This window comes from Calidris pugnax, unplaced genomic scaffold (assembly GCF_001431845.1).
Source record: "Calidris pugnax isolate Ruff unplaced genomic scaffold, ASM143184v1 scaffold157, whole genome shotgun sequence".
Taxonomy (NCBI): domain Eukaryota; kingdom Metazoa; phylum Chordata; class Aves; order Charadriiformes; family Scolopacidae; genus Calidris; species Calidris pugnax.
The window spans coordinates 1,098,159-1,111,887 of NW_015090992.1; the positions used below are offsets into that span (position 1 = coordinate 1,098,159).

A 13,729-nucleotide genomic window follows, 5' to 3' on the forward strand; every position below is an offset into this window, starting at 1 on the left:
GCGGTTTTGGAGGCAGGCCCTCAGCAGCTGGACCAGCATCTCTTCATCCAGCCCAAAAAGCTCCAGGAGGGGCATGGCGAGGATCTCCACTACCTCCGCCCGTGAGTGATGGCTCCCAAACATCCGCCGCAGCTCCTGGCGCATCCAGGTCCGAACGGTCCGGAGGAGAGCGGGGTGGTCGCGGAAGAGGGAGGCCCAGGTGCTGGGCTGGAGGCCGCCCAGATGAGGTGGTGTGACGAAATGTTCTTCAAAGTCGTCATCCGCCTCCACCAAGTGCAGGATGGAAGTGATCCTCCTCTTGCAAAGGGGGCACTCGGGCTTGCTCTGAGCCCAGTGCAGGATGCACCGGTAGCAGAACCGGTGCAGGCATGGCATCAGGTGGCTGGGCTCCTCCCAGCTGTCCAGGCAGATGGGACAGCGGTCGTCCAGCCCGGTGGCCATGCTCTCCGTGGGCTGCGCTGGGCTGTGGGGAGCTGGAGATGTTGAGCCGCTCCCTCTGGCTGGCGCTGCAGCAGGCGCTGTCACGCTAGAGAAGGAAAAGAGGCCACAATGGTTGGTTGGCCCTGAGGAGGGCTGGAAGAAATGCCCAGGTCCCGCAGGAAGGAAGCCCTGGCGGCTGCCCAGGGGGAGCTTTCCCCTCCCAGCTCACCTCCGCTGCTGCGAGCGCGCCTCCTGGGTTCCCCGGCTGCCTGAACCTGGCAGGGCCGAGGAAGAACCTTCTTCAGTGGCTCTGGGGTCAGCTATGGAGAGCTGCAATGAGCAACTCCCCAGGCACCCCACCAGCACCAAGGCTTCGCTCAGCACTCCAGCCTCGCCAACTTGCTCAGCTGGAACGCGGTCACGAGCCGGCTGGCTGGGACTCGGTGCCCACATATAAGCAGCGAGGGGCACCTGGTCACCATCCCTCCCCAGCAGACTTCACAGCCCAGCTCTCGGTGACATCAGAACCCATCTCTCAGGGACGTCATGTCAGCGGGCCATGGTGCTCGCCCCAACAGCCACAGCCCCAGTGGCCACAGTGAAGGCATCTGTGGTTATGTCAGCGCCACTGACCACTCCACCCATCCATCCATCCATCCATCCATCCATCCATCCATCCATCCCCCCATCTCCTGTCTTGCTCTCGGCATCGGTGTTTCATGGCAGTCACCAAGACCTTGCCCGTGTCTTCTCGGGGCCCCAACAGGTCACTCTGGCTGTCGGAGTCATCTCCAGGCACATGCGGCAAGAGGGTTCATTGGATAACCCCTCGTGCCTCCCTGGGAGGCTGCAGGACAAAGTTGCCCAAGCTCTCCCCACACCCCAGCACTGCTGGCCAGCCCTCTGTGCTCCCCCGATTCCTCCCACGGCGGGGGAGGTGAAGACGGGGCATAGGCAGGACATGGTTTGCTCTCATGGGTTTTCTCCCATCTTTCTCCCCGAGCCAAAGGGCACAAGGGTGATCCCCTCTGCTCGGTGCCCGTCAGGCCCCATCCAGGCACTGCATCCCTTTGGGGGTCCCTCTCTTGCTTGCCAGGTTTCCTTCTTTGTTGAAACTAAAGGAGAAACATGGAAGACGTTGTCACATTGATTTACAATAGAAGTACAGAGAACTTGGAATAGATATTACACATCTTATTTTTTGCTGTTGTGGACCTAAAGGAGTGTATTTGGAGATGGGAGGGAGAAGTGGTACCTTTTATTAATAACTGTACACTTAAATGCATTAAGAAGTTGTCCGCTGTCTAATGTGGGCAGTGGCCTTGCTGAAACCCATAAGGCCTATTTTGTGAGTGATGTGAAGCCACATTGAACGCAGGAAAGCAACCTTATCTCTGGCAGAATATCTTCCTCTTCTTTGCTTGTATCCCGTTAGAATGTGTACATTCTCCCACATTTTCTCTGAGAACTTAAATGTATTAGTAGAGAGAACAGAAGGATGTGAGAGGTAATCACTCAAAAGCAGGTACCATGGGTACATCATAGCAGAGCTGGCTGGTCTCTGCTCCGCCCAGACAGGATTCCCAGTTCTTTTCACACAGAACTGCCATGTACAGGAATTCATAGAATCATAGAATTTCCCAGGTCGGAAGGGACCTCCAAAGGTCATCTAGTCCGACCTCCCCGCAGTCGGCAGGGACACCCCCAACTAGACCAGGTTGCCCAGGGCCTCTCTTTGAATATCTCCAGGGATGGGGCCTCAACCACCTCCCTGGGCAGCCTGTTCCAGTGCTCCACCACCCTCACAGTGAAGAACGCTCTCCTAATCTTCAGTCTAAATCTGTTCCCCTCCAGCTTAAAGCCATTGCCCCTCGTCCTGTCACTGCAGGCCTTTCTAAACAGGTTCTCTCCAGCCTTCCTGTAGGCTCCCTTCAGGTACTGGAAGGCTGCTATTAGGTCTCCGCGGAGCCTCCTCTTCTCCAGGCTGAACAACCCCAGCTCCCTCAGCCTGTCCTCATAGCAGAGGTGCTCCATCCCCCTGATCATCCTTGTGGCCCTCCTCTGGACCCTCTCCATCAGGTCCATGTCCTTCTTATATTGAGGGCTCCAGAGCTGCACACAAGACTCCAGGTGAGGTCTCACCAGAGCAGAGTAAAGTGGCAGAATCACCTCTCTGGACCTGCTGGCAACGCATCTTTTGATGCAGCCCAGGATGCGATTGGCCTTCTGGGCTGCAACTGCACACTGCCTGCTCATGTCCAGCTTCTCATCCACCAGCACCCCCAAGTCCCTTTCTTCAGGGCTGCTTTCCAACACCTCACCCCCTAGTTTGTATTGGTGGCGAGGATTGTTCCGGCCCAGGTGCAGAACCTTGCATTTGCTCTTGTTGAACCTCATGAGGTTCACATGGGCCCACCTCTCCAGCCTGTCCAGGTCCTTTTGGATGACATCCCGTCCCTCTGGTGTATCGACAACACCACACAGCTTGGTATCGTCCGCAAACTTGCTGATGGTGCCTTTAATCTCCCTGTCTATATAATTGATAAAAATGTTAAACAGTATTGGCCCCAGCACGGACCCTTGAGGAACAGCACGGACCCTTGAGGAACAAACAGAAATCCAGATAGATCACATCCATAGGAATTAAATGAATTGGAATAGAATAGAATAGAATAGAATAGAATAGAATAGAATAGAATAGAATAGAATAGAATAGAATAGAATAGAAACCAATGGGATAGGATAGGATAGGATAGGATAGGATAGGATAGGATAGGATAGGATAGGATAGGATAGGATAGGATAGGATAGGATAGGACAGCATAGAATAGAATGGAGGAGAACAGTTCCAGTTGGAAGGGACCTAGAAGGATCATCTAGTCCAACTGGCTGCCCACTCCAGGGCTGACCAAAAGATAAGGCCCATTCTTAAGGGCATTGTCCAAACGCCTCTTTTTTAGGCACTGCTGGCCAGCCTTCTACGCTCCCCTGATTCCTCCCATGGCAGGGTACAGGCAGGACATGGCTCCCTCTTGCCTGGTTTCTTTCCCATCCAAATCATTCTGTTCTTCTCTTTTCCTATGATTAGTTTTTAATGCCACATCTCTCATGTTTGATCTGAGTGTGATCGTAAAGAACAATTTTCTTCTGTTGCCATAGCTTTAGTTTTATCTTAGTAGATAAGTATTACAAATCAGAAATTACAATATGTTAGCCCATTTTATGCCATGTTTGTACTTTGGTGATTGCATTTTGAATGGTTAATCAAAGGCTACTATCCTACTAAAAAGGGAATTGCCTTGCTTTTGGCAACTCAGCTTTCCATCTTTTTGAAGGTTGAAGCTTTAAGCCTTCAAGTGAGAGGCTTGAAAGACAGCCTCAGTTACAGAATTAACTCCTGTAGGAACAGATAGTAATCAAAGTTCAGCAGTTCAAAATCAGCCTTGATTTTCCACAAAGCACCTCATAATACACATTACTTGGTGGTCCAGCACAGGCAAGGACAACATTTTTTGTATTTCCCATGCTATTTCAAGATCCATCTTAAGCAAATGAAAAATAAAGGAAAAAAATTCAAAATATTTCCCATCTTATGTTAGAAACTTTATTAAATTAACCTAAAGGCATGTGAAGTGAAATAAATGGTAGTGAAGGGCAGAATGATGAATATCAGTCATCTTTGGAAAATATATATATTTTCACAACAAAACACTTTTTTGTTACAGCTAAGAAAAAACAAAGCCAGGCATACTTGATAGGTCTTCTTTAAAAATATATTACAGTTCAATCATATCAAAGTGAAGTCTTGTGGGATAAAAAGCTGAAGATAAAAGAGTTAGGTTCAGTGCTCTAGTGCTAGTATGAGCATACCAAATGGCAAGATTTTTTGTACAGTAATTAATAACCATGCACTGATTTGTTTTCAGTCATTTACACTACTACCAATACAATCTTTAATATAAAGCATTTTTGTCAAAATTAGCTCTGTATTCTTTAGTCTGGACTTTAGAGCTTCAGTTTAAGGACTATTATTTGGACACATATCTAATAAAAATGAAACTGTAGTCACAGTTTTGGGAAAATCCAATATATTTTAAATAACACATTCCCCACTTTTGAAACTTTCTGTTTTATCCTAACTTCAATATTAACTTCGCTTTGCAGATTGTCTCAGCGGAAAGAATGAGTACAATGAAATCCTCTTACCCCTGTAATCTGCATGCGCATCTCCAATTAAAATTAATGGGAGTTCTCTGGGTAGATCAAGATAAGGACTTTTTTTGGGGGGGGGTAACATTGTGCTGTGATTAAAAATCTTTGATACAGTAAAAAGCCATGAAGTTCATTATGCTTCTACATGACCGGAATTAATATGCCTACAGTATTTAAAACCTAAAGTTTATACTCACTACTTACCTTAAAATCAGCTATTAACTTTGTGCAGCATTTTTCACTTTAATAAACTGAGAACATCTTGCTAGGGGATAGCTATCTCCATTTTCAATGCTGTATTTCTCACTATTGTAATGTGAATGTATAGAGGCAAGGCATCTCTTTCCATTCACGTCTATGGTGAAGCCAGTTCTCTGAGTAGATGGCGATTACAAAAATTATTTTATCGTTACTCATTAAGTCCCCATCACAATATGTATGCATGTTCTGAAATTGAAGTTCTCTAAAGAGCACGCTGGGATCTACAGAAAGGCAGTGTGACACTCATGAGGATCAAGTTGGGGGTCTTTTAAATTGACAGCAGCGTGTACTCCACAGCAAGCCTCCCTAGCCAGGCAGGAGACAGCAGGATTGCAAGTCCCATGAGCCTTTTTCCTCTGGAATGATACACAGCTATCGTTTAACAAGAATACCCCTGCAGGCAATCTGTTTTCTGAGTGTCTATCAATGATCACTCACTGAAGTAAATTTACAAGTCATTTACTTGACCTATATGTAATGCAAATCCGGCTCAGATATATGCAGACATTGCTTATGCTGACTACACAGAAGTTTTACCCACACGTAGAAAGAAAGACTTTGGTAATGCGTATATTTAGAACATACACAATAGGCAAAATTATCAGAAACTCATCTTTTTTCATGAGTATTTGGCTGATTGTATCACTTGAGGATATGTGACATACTGGAAATTTTCAACCAATTATATTCAGCTCTTCACTTTTTTGCATAAAAAAGAATTGTTTATATCATGAAGATTAATTTACCTAGTGGTGTCCAAATTTTACACACAGTAAGAAAATAAATTTTTGTGAGCTCACAATTGCTAAATACAGCATTTGCTATTCATGGCTTCAGAGAAGAAAGGTTTTATTTCAAAGTCTGTTTCACACAGTACAAAACACATGTATATACCAGTAGCTCTACATGTTATCTATTCGCACACAAACCAAATCAATACTTTGTCTTATGGAGGGATTAAATGGTAACTGGCTTTTGAAATCCTGTAGTTAATTTCTGTACTTGCAAAATCCAAAGACGATCAAATTAATTATTCCAAGGATATACAGGAAATGCCCAGGGTATTGGAAAACTGCCAGCACCCATGGCCAGTGAGAACCAAGACTACGGGGCACTTCATAAAGGCATATACCTTCTCAGGCTTAGGCACATCCACAACGATGTCTTTGGATGCAGATCTCTCATTTATCACCACTTCAGTGACAACAAATCAAATTGTATTTCCATTTCAGCTCTGGGGTTCCTTTTAAAAAAACTCTCTAGAAGTTTTGTTCAGTTTTTCTTCCAGTTGATCCTCTGCTGCATTTGGTATTCCAAAGGCAACCGGCTGTGATTTTCTTAGGAAAATCTATCAATGCTGTCACAACAGCGATAATTCTTTGTCTCGGACTGTATTGCAGTCCATATGTACAGATATAAATGGTTGTGGCACTCCCTGTGGTAAGCCAGAAAGTACATACACCAAACTCTTGACCTATCAACTGCCCATCCCATCCTTACAGTGTATCACAGGCCTCATGTGCCAAAATGTGAACCCCACAGAGAAAGAAGAAAGGACTAGTGCTTCCCATTATATGCTACTCATCGTAACTGCCTGTATCTTTTCCACCTCAATCAGGAATATACCAGCCCTTGCAACAAGCTATTCAGAACCAGCTGTGGAGCTACCGCCAGGCAGAGTGGAAAAGCCTGCGTGGGTTCTGTTACAAGCATGTTAGCAAGCAGCATCACTGACAGCAGCCGCAGCTGAAAGTAGTACTGCCACATCACTTTTAGGCTTATAAAGCTGACTTTCCACTGGAAGAGAATGTCCAGTCTGTATCAACCATTTTTTTTTTCAGGTTGACTTCCTTGGGGGACAATTTTCCTTCAATGGATGGGTACTTTGGCAAATTTAATTTCCACGGGACTGCACCGTTCATAACAGACTATTTTGTTTGGAGGGAGAGAAAGAAGTCTTTTGAAAAGATGGTCTCCATCCATATCGTCAATAGAGTAAGCTAAATTTTAAAGAGGGACTGGTTTTTACTTTTGTTCTGCATTCTTATTATTATCCTCAACAAAAACACCTTGATTTTTTTCCCCAAGTAATTAATTAAATTCAACTATTCTGTATTAGCTAACCCACTCTGTTTGATAGACATTGGTATGACATGAATTCTTTCTTTAATCCTCTCCTTCTGCCCAGAGGTCCCTTTAACCAGACAAAATAAAGGCCAGTTGGCAAAAATGCAGAACAAATGGATACACAGTAGAATATTTTTGCAATTACAAGCTAGATCACTAGAAACACAGACACGCAGCATAAAAATGGAGACACAAGTTAATGAAGAATGGGGGGTACATGTGTCACAATATTAGCAATGCAAAAGACCAGCTTAAGCATGTGTTTTTCTACATCAACTATAGAAAAGAAAAGGTGCATTTTTAGCAAGTATGCACAGAGATTGCTTAGTTATTTCTAAGAAAAAAAACCCATCAGAACACTTTACTATTTTATTCTATATTACAGTCATTATTACTACCTGTTTATAAAATGTAAACCTTTCCTTGAAGTTAAGATTTACAGCAGTCATCACCTTTGTCCACTCCTTACATAACCAGTCCATGGTGACAAAAATAAACTGATTTAATTTACATATTTTATGAAGTAATTATTGATATGTTATGGATTATTAGTTGTGTATGGCATAAATAGTGGTCAGTATTGCAACATATGCAGCTGAACGGTAGCAAAGGACTTGTTGCAGACTGGTGCTGGGTCTGAAGTACCAAGAGATCTTGAGGCATCATATAATATTGATGTATGCAATGCTTTTATCTCCAAAACTATTCAAGCAAGGTTTGCCCACCACAAATAATGGACAAAAGAAGCCTGATGATGGATTTTCAAAACTGCAGTATTGTTCTTATTTATCCCCATCAGATCTTGTTGCTTAATATGTCTTGACTAAAGATCAGAATGGAAGGTAAAATTTGGCAAGACAGTTTATCTTCTACATAACTAGCAAATCAGATCACCTGTATGAAGTGGTATTTGGTAAATTGCACTGTCCTGGGAGTATTTCTACTCTGAAACATGACAAATGTGAAGTCTATATTGAAAGTCGCTGAAATGGGATGTTATCAAAACTGATCTGCAAACTAATATTTTTAAGCCAGTATATTACAGTATAAATGTGTTGCATACCTGTTTCTATAAAATTTACTGCCATGAAAAAAAGAATGATCAGGATCCCCAGAGTGTGGCATTTGTCCATCTGTCACTTTTATACAGAATACAAACCTCATGTTGAGATTCTGTTTAATGTACAGCAATTGTCTGCTGGACAGATTAGGAGCCAAACATGATGGTAAACTAGAGGAAGGAGCACAACCATGCCACTTTGCCCCTTGGAAGTCCCACTGTGCTCCCACATCAGCTTTTGGGGTCATTCACTGCTGATCTCCTTCGTAGAGGATGTGGGGCTATCTCGAACTGGTAGCAAGTCATAATGACACGGAATATGGCTGTTTTTTGGAAGATCATACGGGTCCTGGCTGAAACGTCCGCTGCTGCTGAATGCTCCCTGGACAACGCTCACAGTAGGTTCTGTGATAAAAGAGAGCACATACATTCAGCACTAGAAGCTGCAAACAGAAGGCAAACACCGTATTTTATTTCAGTTTGCATTACGAAGTATCCTCTCCTTTCTGCTTCATTATAAAGATCCCTTGTCCTGCTGAGTCCTGAAAAGCAGGTGTAGAACCAAAGTTTGATGTTAAGGTGTTTTGGCTTTACGCTACATCACACCTCTGCAGCAGGGACCCGCCATGAATATAGTTACTGACAGAAGCAAGAGGACCAGCATCTGTTCTTTGTGTCTTGACAAAGAAAAAAAAATATGTCCATGACTGGGGCTTTTAATCAAGGTTTTATAAAAATCCTTAGAAACACAATGGGGATGTTGATGGATTTCAGAGGAATCTCTAATTGGGGACAAAAATGGAAAACAGTATCCACTGGTATCCACTAGTATGTAACATACACTTTATACCAGTCCAGATATCATTAGGATAAGTACCATTCCACAAGCCCCCGAAGTTTTCTGTAGCTACAGAAATAAAGTAATCAGATAGTAATCAAATACTATGTCTGTGGGTGAAGATGCTGGTTTTTCTGATCAAGAGAAGGAAACGGATCTTTTCAGTTCTTCCCATACACGTACTGCTGCGTGCAGTACTTAGCAGCCTAATCCAAAGCTGAATTATATTGCAATCAAATGTTAAGCTTATCTTATGCTGTTGTTTAAAGAAAGGCTTTCAAACCAGGTAAATTCAGAGGTAGCTGTAGGTTATAGAACAGACTTGAAGGTATTTCATACTCTGTTCTTGTGAATTACACCACTTATATCAAAAAATATTAAGATTGTTGTTACAGTTTTTGAGCAGAAAACAAAATCTGAACACATAATATTTTTTTTCAGTGATTTCTCCTCTTTTTGATTAAACTGACTCAAAGAAAAAAAGTCCTGTGCTCTTTGTTCTTAACCTTCAACATCTAGAACTAGATTTTGTACTTACCAACTTCATAAACATTCTTATTGGCTGAAGCAGAGCCAGCAATCTCAGCATATGGGGAGTCCCTGCGCGCTGGTGACTTCATTTCAACATATCCGCATTCTGAACTTTTTGGTACAAGAGCTGGTGGGTCTTTTATAGTAGCATATGGGTTCTCAGAACTACTTAATGAGCAATTACTTAAATTGTATTCTGAGTTCTTCACGAGATCTGCAAAAATGAAAACATATTACTCTCTCAATCATGCTACATAGTATGGACATTGCTCCTAATCAGGGCATTCTTTAATTTTGAGTTCTAAAAAATCACTCAAAAATGAACATTTCAATGGAATCAGTCATAACACTTCAAAATTGTTATACAGCAATTAAGAAAAGCACCTCTACTGCTACACTCTTTTATCGGGCTGCTATGCTTTTATCGATCTTGCTATGGTAAATGCAAATTCCTGTTGCAAAGACTGAGCACCTTCAGTTCTGGTTAAAATAGCAGCTAGCATTGAATACAGATAATACGTACAATCAGTTTTTAATAGGCACTTCAGAATACTTTCTGCCTTTCTAAGAGCTGAAATCAGGATAAGTGATCTAAGACTGTTCCCAATAGTAATGTCTAGGCAGATAGTGACTCCCAGGATTGGCTGTTTGCTGCGAAGTTCGAGCATGAAGCCACACAGAAAGAGTGAGCATACCATTCTTATAAATTTCTGTAATACGCACATAGAACTGAAAATGAAACATCAGGTGGCTTGACATATCAGGATTTAACTGAAGGACAAATAACTGTAGTTTAAGAGAAGTATTTTCTTATGCTGGGAAGAGATTTTGTGGTATCCATGTTACTTTGTTCTCTGTGTTGTTTTGTGATATGCTATGTTAGTTAAGCTTCATAACAGAGACTTTCTCAGATTCTTCCCAACTCTGATTATCCAGCATGAGACTGACCTTGGTGAACCTGTCAGTGGATAGGTGCACATAACTTTGTGACTCCTTTAGATATTTTAAATTGGGCTTCTCCTAATCCTCCAAAATCAGGAAATGTCAGGTATAATGAATCCTTCCTTCAGCTAAATTGTCCTGTATTATACACAAGGTGACAAACCAGCTGCTTTTTTCTACATATTTAACTCATTATTTGTATGGACTTAGATCTAAGCTTTTTTCTTTGTTTGGATATCCAAGCATTCCAGTCACCCTTGGCATGACTTAATCATACAACAAAAATAGTGGCACACACCAGTATGGTCTAATATAAAGTTCAAAGATCAAAACATCATCACTACCCTGAATTTCTGAAGCCTTTTTTTCTGAAGCCTCTCTGTGTATTCACATTTTTATATCCTTTCCAAAGGCCTGCAGTGACTGTGATGAAGCACTGCAGGCTCACAGTCATGCAGTCCTACATTGACCGCGCCATTTCCAAGAGGAATTATTTCTCTTTTAAAAGCCTTTCACAGCTTGCATGTAAGAGGCAGCGTGCACCCTTACCTGGCTGAATTCAAGGGCCACCCCTCTTCTGTTGTTTAGCATAGAGCCATTCCATGACTCAAGCATTACAGAAACATTTAATGTATGTGACACATAGGGGACTTAGAAAGGCTTGCTTTGGTTTTGGTTGTTTTTTTCTTTACATCCCTCCCCTCAAAAAAAATAAAAAGCAAACAAACTTCAAGCATTGATTCAGTGTCTAGGAATAATTTAGTCCAAAATTATTTTACAGTCTCTTCACCCAGAAGCCAAAGATAATTTAGAAGAGTAAACTGAATGTCTATGTCATTTCATGTAAATGCATCAGAAAATAAACTCACCTTTCAGGGACTTTCCCAAATATCCCCTATCAAGTCCAAAAGCACCTGAGAAAAATTATAGGAAAAACAATAGTTTTAAAATCAAAGAAAAGTGACTGGATAACATCTTCTAAAGCTTTAAAAAATGCTTTGGGACTAATTTCTACCTTAGCTGAATAAGGTAGAAACTGTGAAACTGCTCAGTACAGAGATACAGAAGCATTGTTGGTATTGTGCACTTTCAAACAGTAGTTCCTGAATGGAACGGTGGTTTAAGGTCATATGGGACCATTAAATTATCTGGTTTGTCTTCACATATGTCACAGGACATTACGTTTCCCTCAGTTACTCTTGAATGAGCCTAATAATTGCTGTTTGATTAAAGTGTATTTTTTGTTTGGATAAACCATATCTACCAGAAAGGCAAAATTCTCAGGGTACGCAAAGTTCACTCCAATTCTTGGTACTTTGCTTGCAAAGTTAATCACTCCCATTGTGTTGTCCAAGGTCACTCTGTTCCAGTCCCTTGATCTGCAGGAATGGCCTAAACACCAAGTGCCCAATCTTTGCAATTATCTGTTAGTAACAGATTTCTCTCCATAGAAACCCCAATATAAGCATCATCAATCAGCAATGCTGACAACTGTCTTCAGAGACCTGGTACTTACATGGTTACTAATTCATTCAAATAGCTTTTATTGATATTATGAAGTATTAATTTTTTAATCCAATTGTATTCTGGCACTGTGCCAGAACCCTTAAAAAACGTAAAATCATTTTATCTACACAATATCTCTATAAACAAAACCATAGGCAGTATCCCTAGGAGTCTTAAGTGCTAGTACAAATGCTCTAAGAAAATGTAAAGTTGAACATTGAGCACATGACTGAAACCCTTTACTAAAAAAACCCGGATTTGAGCCTGAATTTTAGTTAGACCAAGACTGTGGAAAACAACAATGTTACATACTGTTGTTCTGATTCCCAGACTCTGATACTGATAAGGACCAGAAAGTAAGGTAATTAAATAATCTAAAGTCTGGTAAACTAGAGGAAGGAGCACAACCATGCCACTTTGCCCCTTGGAAGTCCCACTGTGCTCCCACATCAGCTTTTGGGGTCATTCACTGCTGATCTCCTTCGTAGAGGATGTGGGGCTATCTCGAACTGGTAGCAAGTCATAATGACACGGAATATGGCTGTTTTTTGGAAGATCATACGGGTCCTGGCTGAAACGTCCGCTGCTGCTGAATGCTCCCTGGACAACGCTCACAGTAGGTTCTGTGATAAAAGAGAGCACATACATTCAGCACTAGAAGCTGCAAACAGAAGGCAAACACCGTATTTTATTTCAGTTTGCATTACGAAGTATCCTCTCCTTTCTGCTTCATTATAAAGATCCCTTGTCCTGCTGAGTCCTGAAAAGCAGGTGTAGAACCAAAGTTTGATGTTAAGGTGTTTTGGCTTTACGCTACATCACACCTCTGCAGCAGGGACCCGCCATGAATATAGTTACTGACAGAAGCAAGAGGACCAGCATCTGTTCTTTGTGTCTTGACAAAGAAAAAAAAATATGTCCATGACTGGGGCTTTTAATCAAGGTTTTATAAAAATCCTTAGAAACACAATGGGGATGTTGATGGATTTCAGAGGAATCTCTAATTGGGGACAAAAATGGAAAACAGTATCCACTGGTATCCACTAGTATGTAACATACACTTTATACCAGTCCAGATATCATTAGGATAAGTACCATTCCACAAGCCCCCGAAGTTTTCTGTAGCTACAGAAATAAAGTAATCAGATAGTAATCAAATACTATGTCTGTGGGTGAAGATGCTGGTTTTTCTGATCAAGAGAAGGAAACGGATCTTTTCAGTTCTTCCCATACACGTACTGCTGCGTGCAGTACTTAGCAGCCTAATCCAAAGCTGAATTATATTGCAATCAAATGTTAAGCTTATCTTATGCTGTTGTTTAAAGAAAGGCTTTCAAACCAGGTAAATTCAGAGGTAGCTGTAGGTTATAGAACAGACTTGAAGGTATTTCATACTCTGTTCTTGTGAATTACACCACTTATATCAAAAAATATTAAGATTGTTGTTACAGTTTTTGAGCAGAAAACAAAATCTGAACACATAATATTTTTTTTCAGTGATTTCTCCTCTTTTTGATTAAACTGACTCAAAGAAAAAAAGTCCTGTGCTCTTTGTTCTTAACCTTCAACATCTAGAACTAGATTTTGTACTTACCAACTTCATAAACATTCTTATTGGCTGAAGCAGAGCCAGCAATCTCAGCATATGGGGAGTCCCTGCGCGCTGGTGACTTCATTTCAACATATCCGCATTCTGAACTTTTTGGTACAAGAGCTGGTGGGTCTTTTATAGTAGCATATGGGTTCTCAGAACTACTTAATGAGCAATTACTTAAATTGTATTCTGAGTTCTTCACGAGATCTGCAAAAATGAAAACATATTACTCTCTCAA

At 41.7% G+C, this 13,729-nt stretch overlaps 1 protein-coding gene and 1 long non-coding RNA gene across 2 annotated transcripts in view; both read right to left on the minus strand.

Moving 5' to 3' along the window:
• Window positions 1-4,048: 4,048 nt before the first annotated feature.
• On the minus strand, window positions 4,049-11,316 carry LOC106895402. Its single transcript, XR_001413414.1, has 3 exons — window positions 11,261-11,316; window positions 9,457-9,663; window positions 4,049-8,485 (listed from the first exon to the last, which is right to left on the minus strand). It is a non-coding gene; the product is annotated as an uncharacterized LOC106895402 (long non-coding RNA).
• A 971-nt stretch (window positions 11,317-12,287) lies between these two features.
• Window positions 12,288-13,729, minus strand: part of MEGF10 (multiple EGF-like-domains 10) — a 99,862-nt gene continuing 98,420 nt past the window's right edge. The window contains exons 24-25 of the mRNA XM_014954815.1: window positions 13,492-13,698; window positions 12,288-12,520 (exon numbers count right to left, since the gene is read on the minus strand). Of these exons, the coding sequence (XP_014810301.1) occupies window positions 12,360-12,520; window positions 13,492-13,698 (368 nt within the window). The 3' untranslated portion in view covers window positions 12,288-12,359. The remainder of the gene's footprint in view (window positions 12,521-13,491; window positions 13,699-13,729) is intronic.